This window comes from Callospermophilus lateralis, chromosome 3 (genome assembly GCF_048772815.1).
Source record: "Callospermophilus lateralis isolate mCalLat2 chromosome 3, mCalLat2.hap1, whole genome shotgun sequence".
In the NCBI taxonomy this organism is placed as follows: Eukaryota; Metazoa; Chordata; class Mammalia; order Rodentia; family Sciuridae; genus Callospermophilus; species Callospermophilus lateralis.
In genome coordinates this window covers 29,750,532-29,763,298 of record NC_135307.1, presented here as the reverse complement: position 1 = coordinate 29,763,298, position 12,767 = coordinate 29,750,532, and the positions used below count along the sequence as shown (strand labels likewise).

Sequence of the window (12,767 nt, the reverse complement as noted above, 5' to 3'; positions counted from 1 at the left end):
GTTTTAGGTCTGACTCTGTTTTTTCTCATAAACCTGTGACAAATATTAGGATGACATGATTCAGCATTGTCTTTATCACAAACCAAGCTTTAGCACTGAAATCTTGTGTATGTGTGTGTGTGTGTGTGGGGGTGGGGGGTAGAAGGAATTAAACTCAGAGGTTTATACCTGGCCCTTTTTATTTTTTATTTTGAAACAGTTTCACTAAGTTGTCAAGGCTGACCTAGAACTTCTGATCCTCTTGCCTCAGCTTCCCAAGTGGCTGGGATTACAGGTGTGCACCATCCTCCCAGCTTCCAACTGTGTCTTGAAGATGATGAAATAAAAGGAATAATGTCTACTAATGTGGAATTTATACAAGTTTTTAATGAACTATTTTCATTTAAAACAAATCAAGGCACATTTTACCACTCAACTCCTTTTATTCTATTAAGCATTATGCTAGTAGATATTATCTCTAACTTTTTTCAGTACCAGGGATAGAACCCAGGGATGCTTAACCACTAAGCCACATCCCCAGCCTGTTTTTATATTTTATTTAGAGATGGAGTCTCAATAAGTTGCTGAGACTGGCTTTGAACTCATGATCCTCCTGCCTCAGCCCCCTGAGTTGCTGGGATTATAGATGGATTATAGATAATAGTCCCTGGCTATTACCCAGCCCAGAACTTTTAAGCCTTTTCTATAGCATCCCACTTTGGGTGTTGATCTCCTTGTTTCCCCACCAATGTATATAATAAAAAAGAGGTTTAATTCTACATTTTGAGATTTCTGATAGGAAACCATTTTGGATATTTTCTACATTTGTCAAAGAGGCCCTGTTTTGTGAAACAAAACATGATAGCTGTCAGTAGTTCTCTGGAATAAGGGGAAGAGGATGTGGAACACCCTCATTTCTGTTCTAAAACAGGTACAGAGGTAGTGGAGAAGATGAAGATAGATATCCGATTAATTATCATTAGAAGCTTGGTGTAATGGGGCATGCCTGTAATTCCAGTGAGTCCATAGGCAGAAGGATCGCAAGTTTGAGGCCAGCCTTAGCAACTTAGCAAGGCCCTAAGCGACTTAGCAAGACCCCATCCCAAAATAAAAGTAAAAAGAGCTGGGAATGTGGCTATGGCTCAGTTGTTAAGCATTCCTGGGTTCAATCCCTAGTACCCCCCACCCCCCAAAAAAATATCACTAGGAGTTAAATATATGAGTTCTATTATTTGAACCTCAGTATTGGAGCAGGGTCCTTCCCTGGGTTGTAAATACATGATTCTGTTACAGGAGAAAATGTCCACCTTGGTTCTGGTGATGGACAACCCAAAGATTCTGGACCACTTCCCCAAGTGGAAAAGAAGCTCAAGTGTACAGTTGAAGGTTGTGACCGGACATTTGTGTGGCCAGCTCACTTCAAGTACCACCTCAAAACTCATCGGTGAGCAATTCTGAGGTCTCATATTTGGAGCTTAAAAACACTGATGCTTTTAGAGCAACTTGTTCCCTGAATTAATAAATTAAAGGAATTGACAAATTGAAGCAGGGACTCCAGCTAACTTATACACACACACACACACACACACAATATGTATATACATATATATTTTAAGTTGTAGATGGACCCAATACCTTTATTTTGTTTATTTTTATGTGGTGCTGAGGATCAAACCCAGTGCCTCACACATATGAGGCAAGTGCTCTACTGATGAGCCACAAACCCGGCCCCTTGTTTTTTTTTTAAAGAAAGATTTGCATTGTTTACCTTTTTCCTAATAAATATGTAAATTAGATTGTTACCTGAATATCTTAAAAGTATGAATTCTCAAATCTCATTATAAAACATAGTTTGAGAATTTAAAATATAATACGTAAATCTCAGCTCCTACCCTAAACCTAGGAAATTAGTATTGGGAGGAAGTTGGGCATCTGTAATTTTAACAATTTCTTCAGGTTAAGTCTGAAATATTCAGGTTTGGAATTTAATGTCTGCCTTGAGAGTCAATAGAAATTTTGACTTGTCATCTCTAGTAAAGAGTATTTCCAGGTGTTGTTATTTATATAATTAATTTTGCAGAAATGACCGCTCCTTCATCTGCCCTGCAGAAGGTTGTGGGAAAAGCTTCTATGTGCTGCAGAGGCTAAAGGTGCACATGAGGACCCACAATGGGGAAAAGCCTTTTATGTGCCCTGAATCCAGCTGTGGTAAACAGTTCACTACAGCTGGAAACCTGAAGAACCACCGGCGCATCCACACAGGTGTGTGCAACCCTGGGCTGAGCACTTGCTTGCCTATCCTCAGGAAAGACTCAAGTGGGAATAAAAGTGAAGGGGTAGAATTATTGCTAGAACTCTGAAGATGTGATTTCTTTTTTCAAATGCCTTGCAGTACTTTCTAATTCATACAGTGACTTATCAAATTTTATCTGTATGTGAGGAGTAGATAGTATTGATTTCTGCCTCTAGGAACCTAATGGTAGGAAGAGATATAAGACCTTCTCAGGAACAATGTGAGGAGATATGGACAAAATCAGTCTGTTTTCAAATTTTTCTGAACAATGCACCTCTTGTATTTTGGACAGTAACATTGAGTGGCACAAACCATACAGAACACTAAATAGGGCAAAGTGGGGAAAAATACAAAAGATGTAATCCGCGACTTCTAAGGAGTTTACTTTCTTGAGAGAACCTCACATCATGCGAAATAGAATGCAAAGTAACTTGTTCCAGGTCAAACAGCATGTTGGTGTCAAGGGAGCAAAATAGATTCCTTGATTCTTAGTCTAAGAATCTAAGGGTGATTTTCCAAGCCACATGATTTTTCAAGCATGTGCTAGTCTGTTGCCAAAACATAAGCACTGAACCCAGATGACCATCTGAGGAAGTATAATTGTTCTCTGCTTTTTTGCCACTTTGTTTGTTTGTTCATTCTTGCATTCTTGAAGTGATAGCAGGTTCAATTAAAGGTGAAGCGTGAGCTGAAGCCGCAATTTTTCTAGGCATGAGTCTCTAGATTGATATAACCTCTATATCTATTTTGGGCAGAATAGTTCTCTTTTCAGCTTTCTTGAGAAAGTAAACTATACTTGCTCTAAGAAAGTAATTTTTAAAACTTTTTGTAGATGTAGATGGACAGCATGCCTTTATTTTACTTATTTTTTGTATGTGGTGCTAAGGATTGAACCTAGTGCCTCACACGTGCTAGGCAAGTGCTCTGTCACTGAGCCCCAACCCCAGCCCCAAGAAAGCAATTTTAATAAAAGAATAAGAAAACCAGCTGAGTAGCTAAGAAGTGAGTTTACCAGCCCGGATTGTTAAATTCAGAAACTTCATCCTCTTGCTGCTCATCATCTTTGTAACATGAGATAACACTGAACATCTTCAAACATTTTTTTACGTTAAAGTATGACCTTATTTCACCTATTTTTTTCCCCTTTATTATAACTTTTGCTAGCCCTCTTCTCTGTTAATGTCTTTATTGCTCACCAATTTCAGAATTTCAGTTTTCTTCCATTTTTCTCATTGTACTCTCATAATCTCAAACCTCAATTGAATAATTTGCCATTCAGATCTGAGTCTTAATAATAGTTAATATAGTAATACAAGCTTTTATTGAGGCACTTTAATATGTACCAACCGCATGCACATTAATTCCTTTAATTTTCAATATAACATTAAATAATATATTTATTGATAAAGAAACAGAAGATTAGAGAGTTAAATGAAATCAACATCTTATATGTAGGAAATGGCAGAGTTGGATTTTAAATTATGATATGGCTCCAAAGCTCTTCCAAGGATTTTATTTTCAAATCCTGACAACTCGGCCTTTGAGATAATTTTTTAGCAGTAATGTTAACACTTAAAGCTGCTGAATTTAGTGTATGCCAAGAGCTATGCTGAGTTGTTAAACTCATATTATCTTATTTAACCCTCAGAATAATCTTTTGAAATTGTATTATCTTCATATAATAAGATCAAAAGCCAGTTCTCAGAGACATAAATTATCTTCCCCTTATTAATAAGTGGTAATATTAGGATTTGAATTTAGGATTCGCTGATTGCAAAGCCCATGTTCTTTCTTAACCATTATGCTGAATTGCCTCTTGAACCTCCTCTTCATTCTTCCGTGTCTTTTATCTTGGTAAAATCACGGCCCTCTAAGTTTCCAAATAGGTAGGTTGTGTCCCCTAGGTTAGCTTGATGAAGAGATTCCTTACCTCTATATTCTGAGGTAGAATCCTTCTAAATCCTCATATTTCTGTAGTTTATCTTGTTAAACATTTGACCTTATTATTAAAATTTTCTGTTTTCATGACCTTTGTCAAAGGTATTAGCATATTGTTCCTTCATTGAGCATCTTTTTGAGCATCTATCTTTCTGGGGTGGGTACTACTACTATACAGATAGCATTCAAAAAAATTATAGGTAGTTGGATATGGTGGTGAAAGCCTATAATGCCTACTGTTCAGGTGGCTGAGGCAGGAGGATCTCAAGTTCAAGGCCAGCCTGGACAACTTAGCAAGACTCTGTTTCAAAAATTAAAAAGGACTATGGGTATAACTCAGTGGTAGAGCACATGCTTAGCACCCTCCCACCCCACCCCCACCCCCGCCAAAGTTAGAGACTACTCCAGTTCCCAAATTAACTGTGTGGTATTGTCTAAAAGAACACTACAGCCAAGACCAGTGCTACCAACTCCTGCTCTTCCTGCTAGGATTAGCTGATTGCAAAGGATAAGAACACGAGCTTTGCAACCTAGCTCATGTGTTGTTACCATATCAGCTTCACTTGATGGATTTTGAACTTATCTTAGGCACTCTCAGTTTCAAGGCACTCTTCACACTATTTCTTGTGCCTGAAATTCCTTTCCATCCTTCTCAGTTTATAAGACCAGCTGAAATTCATCATCTTTCAAAAAATTTTTGCAATTAGAATTCCTTCCCTTCTCAGCTGGGCGCAATGGCACATGCCTGTAATCCCAGTGGCTCAGGAAGTTGAGGCAGGAGGATCACAAGTTTAAAGCCAGCCTGAGCAATTTAGAGATGCCCTAAGCAACTTGGTGAGATCCTGTCTCAACATAAAAAAGGGCTGGGGTTGCAGCCCATTGGCATAGCACCCCTGGCTGGGTTCAATCCTCAGTACCTCCCCCCACACACACACAAAATTTCTTTCCTTCTAAATGCTTATAGCACTTTTTCATTCATGAACTGTATTACAATTATTTATGAGTATGTTTATCTCTTATACTAGTCTATGATCCTTGGAGGATAGAGGCTTCATTTTTTATCCCCCCCCCCACTTTTTTTTTTTTTTTGCAGTCCTAAAGCTTGAACCCAGGTGTTGTACATACTATGCTCTACCACAGAGCTATATCTCCAGCACTTACTTTTTATTTTGAAATAATTATAGACTCACAAGAAGTTGCAAAAGTAGTATAAAAAATTCTTTTCCTTTGATTTTTTTTTTTTTTTTAAACATATGGTGTTAGGAATTGAACCCAGGGCTTTGCATGTGTTAGGTGAATGAATGCTTTACCACTGAGCTTTACCTCAGCCCCCAACTTTGATTTTTTTAAAATAACAAAGTAATATTGTAGAAGATAAAAATAATGAAAAAACACAAAATAGATCATCCGTAACACAACTATATGGATATGACTACTTCCACAAAACTTCACCCCTGTGACTAAATATCTCTTCATTCCTTTGTTTTATGGAATGAGGCTGTATAATGTCTATTTTAAACCTAAAATATGGATCTGAGTCTTAAAAAGAATCCTGACAGCATAGAAACTTGTTTTTGTGTGTGTGTCAGGGGGGCTTTATTTTGTTTTGTGATGCTGGGGATCAAACCCAGGACCTTGTGCATGCTGGGCAAGCACACTATTACTGAGCTACACCTCAGTCCAAATTTGTTCTTTTAATGTCATCAGAAGGGATGGGATTCTTAAAGCTAGAGGAGTTAGCCCTTGAGCTAGGAGGGTAAAGGAAATATGAGGCTCAGAGGCAGCCCTTCTAAGGGAAAAAGCATGGCTATCTTTTAGGCTATATACTAGATTATTGAGAGGCAACACTTGCTAAGTTATCTGATTGATATTATGTAGCATGAACCAAAGAAATCAGAATGAATAAGTCATTGAAAACAAAGTTGATGGGAAAAGAGTAGTAGAAAATCAGGTCATCAGAAGACTGAGTCTTTATCTCATTTTCTATCTCTAGGAGAGAAGCCTTTCCTTTGTGAAGCCCAAGGATGTGGCCGTTCCTTTGCTGAGTATTCTAGCCTCCGAAAACATCTGGTGGTTCACTCAGGTATTAGAACCTATGCCATTTGTAGATTTCAGGAATAGTAAAAAGACAAAAGGTTGGTAGGGGGTAGTATAAAAAAAGTCTAAAAAGAAACAAACTGTTTACCTTAAAGGTACATACAACTTCTCATCATCTTGACTAAATAAAAATCAGGGTCCTTAATAATTGCATTCAAAGGGTCTTATAATTAATGGGAGATGGGGAATCTATTTTTATCTGAGTCACTGAGGAACTTTCTAATCTAGACCTTTTCTAAGAAGATGAGTAAATTTAGTTAGTACTGTGCTGGGTGCTTCCTAAGTTATATCAAACTGACTTGATTTTTTAAAAAATATTTTATTAGTTGTTGATGGACCTTTATTTATTTATAATGGTGCTGAGAATCGAACCAGTGCCTCATACATGCTAGGCAAGCACTCTACCCCTGAGCCACGACCCCAGCCCCATAGGAACTGATGTTTTTGTTGAAGAAAGAAGGAAGATTGATGTCTGTGGTAGCATACCAGTAATATTACAGCCTTCTGAGAAGGTGTGGGTGATCTTGCTTCAGTCACCAATTTTATAGAAACGATGCCTTTGGCAATTACAACCTTGTTGCCATTAGTGTAGAAAAGAGAGTTATTGATCCATTCCATTTTGTATTTTTAAATTAATTCCCCGTAATTCTGTCAATATTCTCATTCTACACAAATGACTGGTTCTCCCTGTTAACCGTGTCTTTCAAAATATCTGAAAATATTCTACACCAACCAGTCCTTTTGAGCTCAATAGAAAAAGCTAAAGTGATATTCTTTTCCTTCCTGTCTTCCCTATCTTCCCAATCCAAAGTCAGGTACAGCTCAGGGAGAAATCTATATTTTAGTGGGACTGTTTCCTGTGAGACTTGGTAAATTATGTTGGAAGCAGGCTGGAAAGATGTTTTTAAAAGGACCTAGAATGCCAGGAAGGAGAGTTTGTGGAGCCTGCCATAGATACAGCCTGATGAGAACTCAGTTTACTCTAAGTTATTCTGGCAGTGATAGATAAGCTAAATTGAAACAGGAAGAAATGAGAAAACTGTTTCTTTTAGTCTGGTCAAGAGTCTGCTCCAGAGAATGGCAGTAGCATAGAGACTCAGTGGAATAATTTGTCCAAATCCACAATTGGTTGGATATACAGTAATATTGAAATAGAAGCTGCAGGATAAGACTATTGACTTAAGAAAGAGAAGGCGTTAGAAAAGGGGTTGGAAGAGATAATGGAAGAGTCTATAGACTAACCTGTGTGTGTCTTAGAGGTGGGAAAATGCCCCAGCCATGATAGGAATTTTTTGAATGAACTAATAAGAGTGAATAAAAGGATTGGGAAATAGCAGCGAGGGGGAGGACACAGCTAAGAATAGATGGAATGACTTTTTTCATGGACCTGTTCAAATTTATTGGAATTTTCTCCAAGTCAACAATTTAAAAGCTGGACATTGGAGAAAATGAGCCATGGAGAGTTTTTCAGAGCAGAGATTTGCCAAGGAAAGGTGAACTCAAGGTGGAGAGAGATTCTAGAATGGAATCAGATAATTTTTGAGATGAATGTCCATGGGAAGCAAAAAAAAATCCAGTACAGGAAAAGTGGAGAGAAGGAACTGGAAGTTATTTATAATGAGGACCCTAAGGCAGTTCAGTGGGAACAAGGGATTTGGAGAGGTATAATCAACCATGGATATAAACTTCAGACTTGAGATCTTAGGGCAAAGCAGTTTTTTGTTGTTGTTGTTTTGTTTTTTAATGATAATTCTAAGTAGACATAGCAAATTGATATCCTACGGACAGAATATGGATTTCTGATGTGTTTTGCTTGGCTTGTAGAGTGTTTTATCTTACTTAATTTTATGTAAAATTATGTCAAACGTACACAAATATAAAGAAAACATGTTCTTGCAATAACAGTTAACTCTTTGGTTTCATGCTACACTCAGTCCAAGTTCAGTTTTTCTAGTTACCTCAAAAATGACTTTTAAAGTTGGTTTGTTTAAATAAGGATTCAACAAAGTCCAATATTGCACTTGGTTATTAAGTCTATTTTAATCTAGATCTTTTTACATTCGTTTATTTTTTTTCATAGACTTGTTGAGAACAGAGTCAATAGGTCCCCTAGAACATTCCACATTCTAGATTTGTTGGTTAGCTTCCTTTTATGTTATTTGTTTCTTTATATTTCCTGTCAATGGAACTAAACTCTAACAGTTTCAAAGATTCAGTTTTTTGGCAAGAATTTATCATGAATGGTTCTGTGTGCTTCATTTTGTACCACATCATGAGGCACACAGTGTTTGAATCCACAATTGATCAGTGGTTTCAGATGGTAACAGCCTGCTTTGTAAAGTTCCCTATTAACCATTCACCTTATGATGCCCAAATCTGTTATTTCATTCGGAATTGTAAAATGTTGATTTTTTATTGTTCTATTATTCCTTTCACATTAGCTGGAATTCTTCTATACATTGATGTTTTTCCCCATCAAGTAAGCTATTTGATCATTTGCACATGTAAGGCAGGATATTTTAATTTATTAATATTTTAACTATGAGTTTTCAAAATAAGGAATTGGTGTTCTGATTACTTTTATTATTTATTTTTCATGCTCATTTTCTTCATTTTATTTTTGGGTTGTTCATTGCTACTATATGGAAATACAATTGAATTATATTGACCTTGAAACATCAATAACAGTTGAGTTTTTGTAGATTTTTAAAATAGATTCCTTAGGATATTGTGTCACATAAGAATTGAAATGATTTTACTACTTCTTTTCTAAACTATATACCTTTAATTTATTTTTCTTGCCTTTTGCACTGGCTAGGACCTCCAGTACAATGTTATATAGAAGTGGTGAGAGCAGACTTACTTCCAGTCTCAGAGAGCATTTGACCTTTCATGATTAAGTTCAATGTTAACTGTAGTTTTGTTTACATGATTTTTTTCCCCTCTCTGCATCTCACCTTTCCCCACTTTCTCCTTTCATGTGCTAGGGATTGAACCTAAAACAGACTAGGCAAATACTGCACCACTGAACTACATCCCCAGCCCATGTTTTTAACAGTTGAGAAACTTCTATTCTAGTCCTAGTTTCAGAGGTTTGTTTTGTTTTTTTTTTTTTTTAAATCATGAATGGGTGTTGGGTCTTGACAAATGCTTTTTTAAAAATGGATATTTATTTTTTAAAGAGATTCCTTTATTATTTAAATGGGCCTTTATTTTGTTCATTTATTTATATGTGGCGCTGAGAATCGAACCCAGGGCCTCACACATGCCAGGCAAGCGCTCTACCACTGAGCCACAATCCCAGCTCCAGACAAACACTTTTCTTATGTCCACTGAGATGACTGTTTTTGTATTGCATTAGTGTGATACATTAATTGATTTGTGTGTGTGTGTGTGTGTGTGTGTGTGTGTTTCCAACTTTGTACTCCTGGAATAAATTCCACTTGGTCATAGTATATAATCCCTTTTATATTGTGCTAGACTTGATTTTCTCATAGTTTGTGTAGTGGTTTGGATATGGTTTGTCCCTCTAGGGTTCAAGAGACCAAGTTGGAAGCTTCGTCTCTCGTGTGGTGATGTTAAGATGTAGTGGAACTTTTATGAATGAGGAAGTCACTAGGGGCATTGCCCTTGGAAGGGATTGATGCTTGTCTTCCAGAGGGAAGACAGTGTTAGTTCTGTTGGGAGTTGTTATAAAATGAGGCCACCCTGCACACTTGGCCCCTTCTGTACAAGGCTGGTTTACCTCCAGTGTTTTAAAACAGCCAGTCTGACACTCACTAGAGGCCAGATTAATGGGGCTGCTCAATCTTGAACTTTTAGCCTCCAAAACTGTGAGCTAAATCAGCCATTTTTCTTTATATATCACCTAGCCTCAGATAATTTGTGCTGCAACAGAAAATGGATTAAAACAGTTTGTTAAGGATTTTTATATGTACATTCATGAGGTCTTTAGTTTTCTTTCTTGATGATGTCTTTTTTAAAAAATATTTTTTAATAATAGGTGGACACAATATCTTTATTTTATTTTATTTTTATGTGGTGCTGAGGATCGAACCCAGTGCCTCACACATGGTAGGTAAGCACTCTACCTCTGAGCCACAACTCCAGCCCATCCTGATGATGTCTTTTTCTGGCTTTTATATCAGGGATAGTACAAAAATATAAATAGATAAGCCTGCTCTTCTCTTTTCTAGAAGAATTTGTGTTGGATTAGTATTATTTCTTTAAATATTTAAACTTTCACTAATATTTAAACTTTCACTAAGGAAGCTTTTCTTTGGAGTAAGACTTTTAATTACTAATTCAGTTTATTTGCTATAGATCTATTCATATTTTCTATTCTTGGTTCAGTTTTTCTAATTATCTTCCTAGGAATTTATTTCATGTAAGTTGTCTAATTTATTGAAATAAAATAATCTTGTTTCCTTAAAATCATTTAATTTATGTAGGGACTAGTTTTCTTTGTTTGTTCTTGATTTTTTATTCCCCTGATAATGAGAGTGGAACTCAAGGGTGCTCTACACTTCCAACCTTTTTTATTTTTCATTTTGAGGCAGGGTCTTGCTAAGTTGCTGGGGTGGCCTTGAACTTGGGATCTTCTGCTTCAGCCTCCCAAATTATCTGGTATTACAGACATGTACAACTGTGCATGGCTCTTAAAGGTGTTTTTCCCTTTTGGCTAGTATTTCCTTTTGCAAACATAAACAAAAACATCTATTTTTTATATTTCCCTCACACAATTTTTTAAAATTGAGATATAATTCATATAAGATTTACCCCTTTTAAATAGTGTGCAGTTGGGAGATTTTTGGTATATTCATATTTTTGCAATTGTCATCAGTATTCAATTCTAGAATATTTCATCATCCCCAAAATAATCCCCCTATCCACTGGTAGTCACTTCTTATTTTTCTATTCCTCATCCCCTGGCAACTGTTAATTTACTGTCTGTATAGATTTGCCTGTTCTATAAAATACATTTCATATGAATTAAATTATACAATATGTATCATTTTGTGACCACTTTCACTTAGCATATATTTTTAGAATTCATTCACATTGTAGCATATATTCACACTGAATTTTAATATGAATGAATAATACTTCCTTGTGTGGATGTACTCCATTTTTTTTAATTATAGTTGAACACAATCTCTTTATTTTATTTATTTATTTTTATGTGGTGCTGAGGATCGAACCCAGGGCCTCGCACGTGCTAGTAGGCGAGTGACCTACCACTGAGCCACAATCCTAGCCCCCTCCATTTTGTCTGTTATGAATAAGGCTGTTATCAACATTTCCATGCAAGTTTTAGCATATCAATGTGTTTCGATTTCTTTTGAGTATGTTCTTAGGAGCTGAATTGCTGGGTCATATGGTAATTCTGTTTAACTTTCTAAGGAACTGCCAGTTTTCCAAAATGGCTGCACCATTTTACATTCCTTCCAGCAGTGTATGAGGGTTCCAGTTTCTTCACAACCTTGCTAACACTTGTTTTTGTCTTTGATTGTAGCCATCATAGGGATGTGGTTATTCTGTAAATTTATTCGATCAGTCTCTGATGGCTATCTGGAGATTTTCCAGATAATGTTTTCAGGTAGAGAGACGTGGTTTCATTTGATGGGCTAGTGATTTCCAAACACGTTTTTCTTACACAAAGGTAGCATAGTATGTGTATAGTTCTGTAGTTATGTATATATATTTTTGTTTGTTTTTTGTGGTGCTAGGGATTAAACCAAGGACTTTGTGTATGCAAGGCAAGCACTCTATCTGAGCTATATCCCCAGGCCTAGTTATGTATATTTTTGTTTTAACCTGACAGTACTTCCTGGATTTACTCCATATCTAATGTATAGAAATTTTCATTATTCCTTTTTGTATATTCATTCATAATATTTCACCATGCTTATATTCTGTAAATTTATTCAGTCACTCTCTGATGAATTTTGTATTGTCTTTAGTCTTTAGCCATTTAAAATGATGCTACAGTGAATAACCTTGTACATAGATGTTTAACAATTTGCCACTGTAACTCTGGGATAGGTCACCTTACAAGTCGAATTCCTAGATCAAAGGACAAATACATTTGTAATTTTTCTAGATAATGTCTGATTCCCTGCCTCAAAAGTTGTAAACTTTTGTGTTGTCAAAAGCAATGAAAATTGCTGCATAGTGTTTTTATCAATTGTGTAAATTTGTTCCTAGCATTTACAAGTTGGAAGATTTTACTTAAAAATCTTCAATTCTAGTGTTTCTTTAAAAAAAAAAAAGAAAGAAAGAAAAGAAAAAATATATCAGAGGATCTGATAGTGCTAGGCCTCAGTCCCCACATGGCAACACCAAGGCGGCAAGGAATAGGTTCAGGGGATGTTATAAACCCAGAGTTGGAATGCTTGAGGAGGGTACATGTCCTAAAGGTCCATTGATGGCTATCTGAAAAGTAAAAGTTGGGTGTGGT

The 12,767-nt window shown here is 36.4% G+C and overlaps 1 protein-coding gene across 7 annotated transcripts in view; it reads left to right on the top strand.

Moving 5' to 3' along the window:
- Znf410 (zinc finger protein 410) overlaps positions 1-12,767 on the top strand; it is a 38,173-nt gene that overhangs the window by 12,944 nt on the left and 12,462 nt on the right. For all 7 annotated transcript variants that reach the window (XM_076849882.2, XM_076849883.2, XM_076849886.2 and 4 more), the window contains 3 exons: positions 1,273-1,423; positions 2,060-2,241; positions 6,204-6,293. In XM_076849882.2, the coding sequence (XP_076705997.1) occupies positions 1,273-1,423; positions 2,060-2,241; positions 6,204-6,293 (423 nt within the window). The remainder of the gene's footprint in view (positions 1-1,272; positions 1,424-2,059; positions 2,242-6,203; positions 6,294-12,767) is intronic.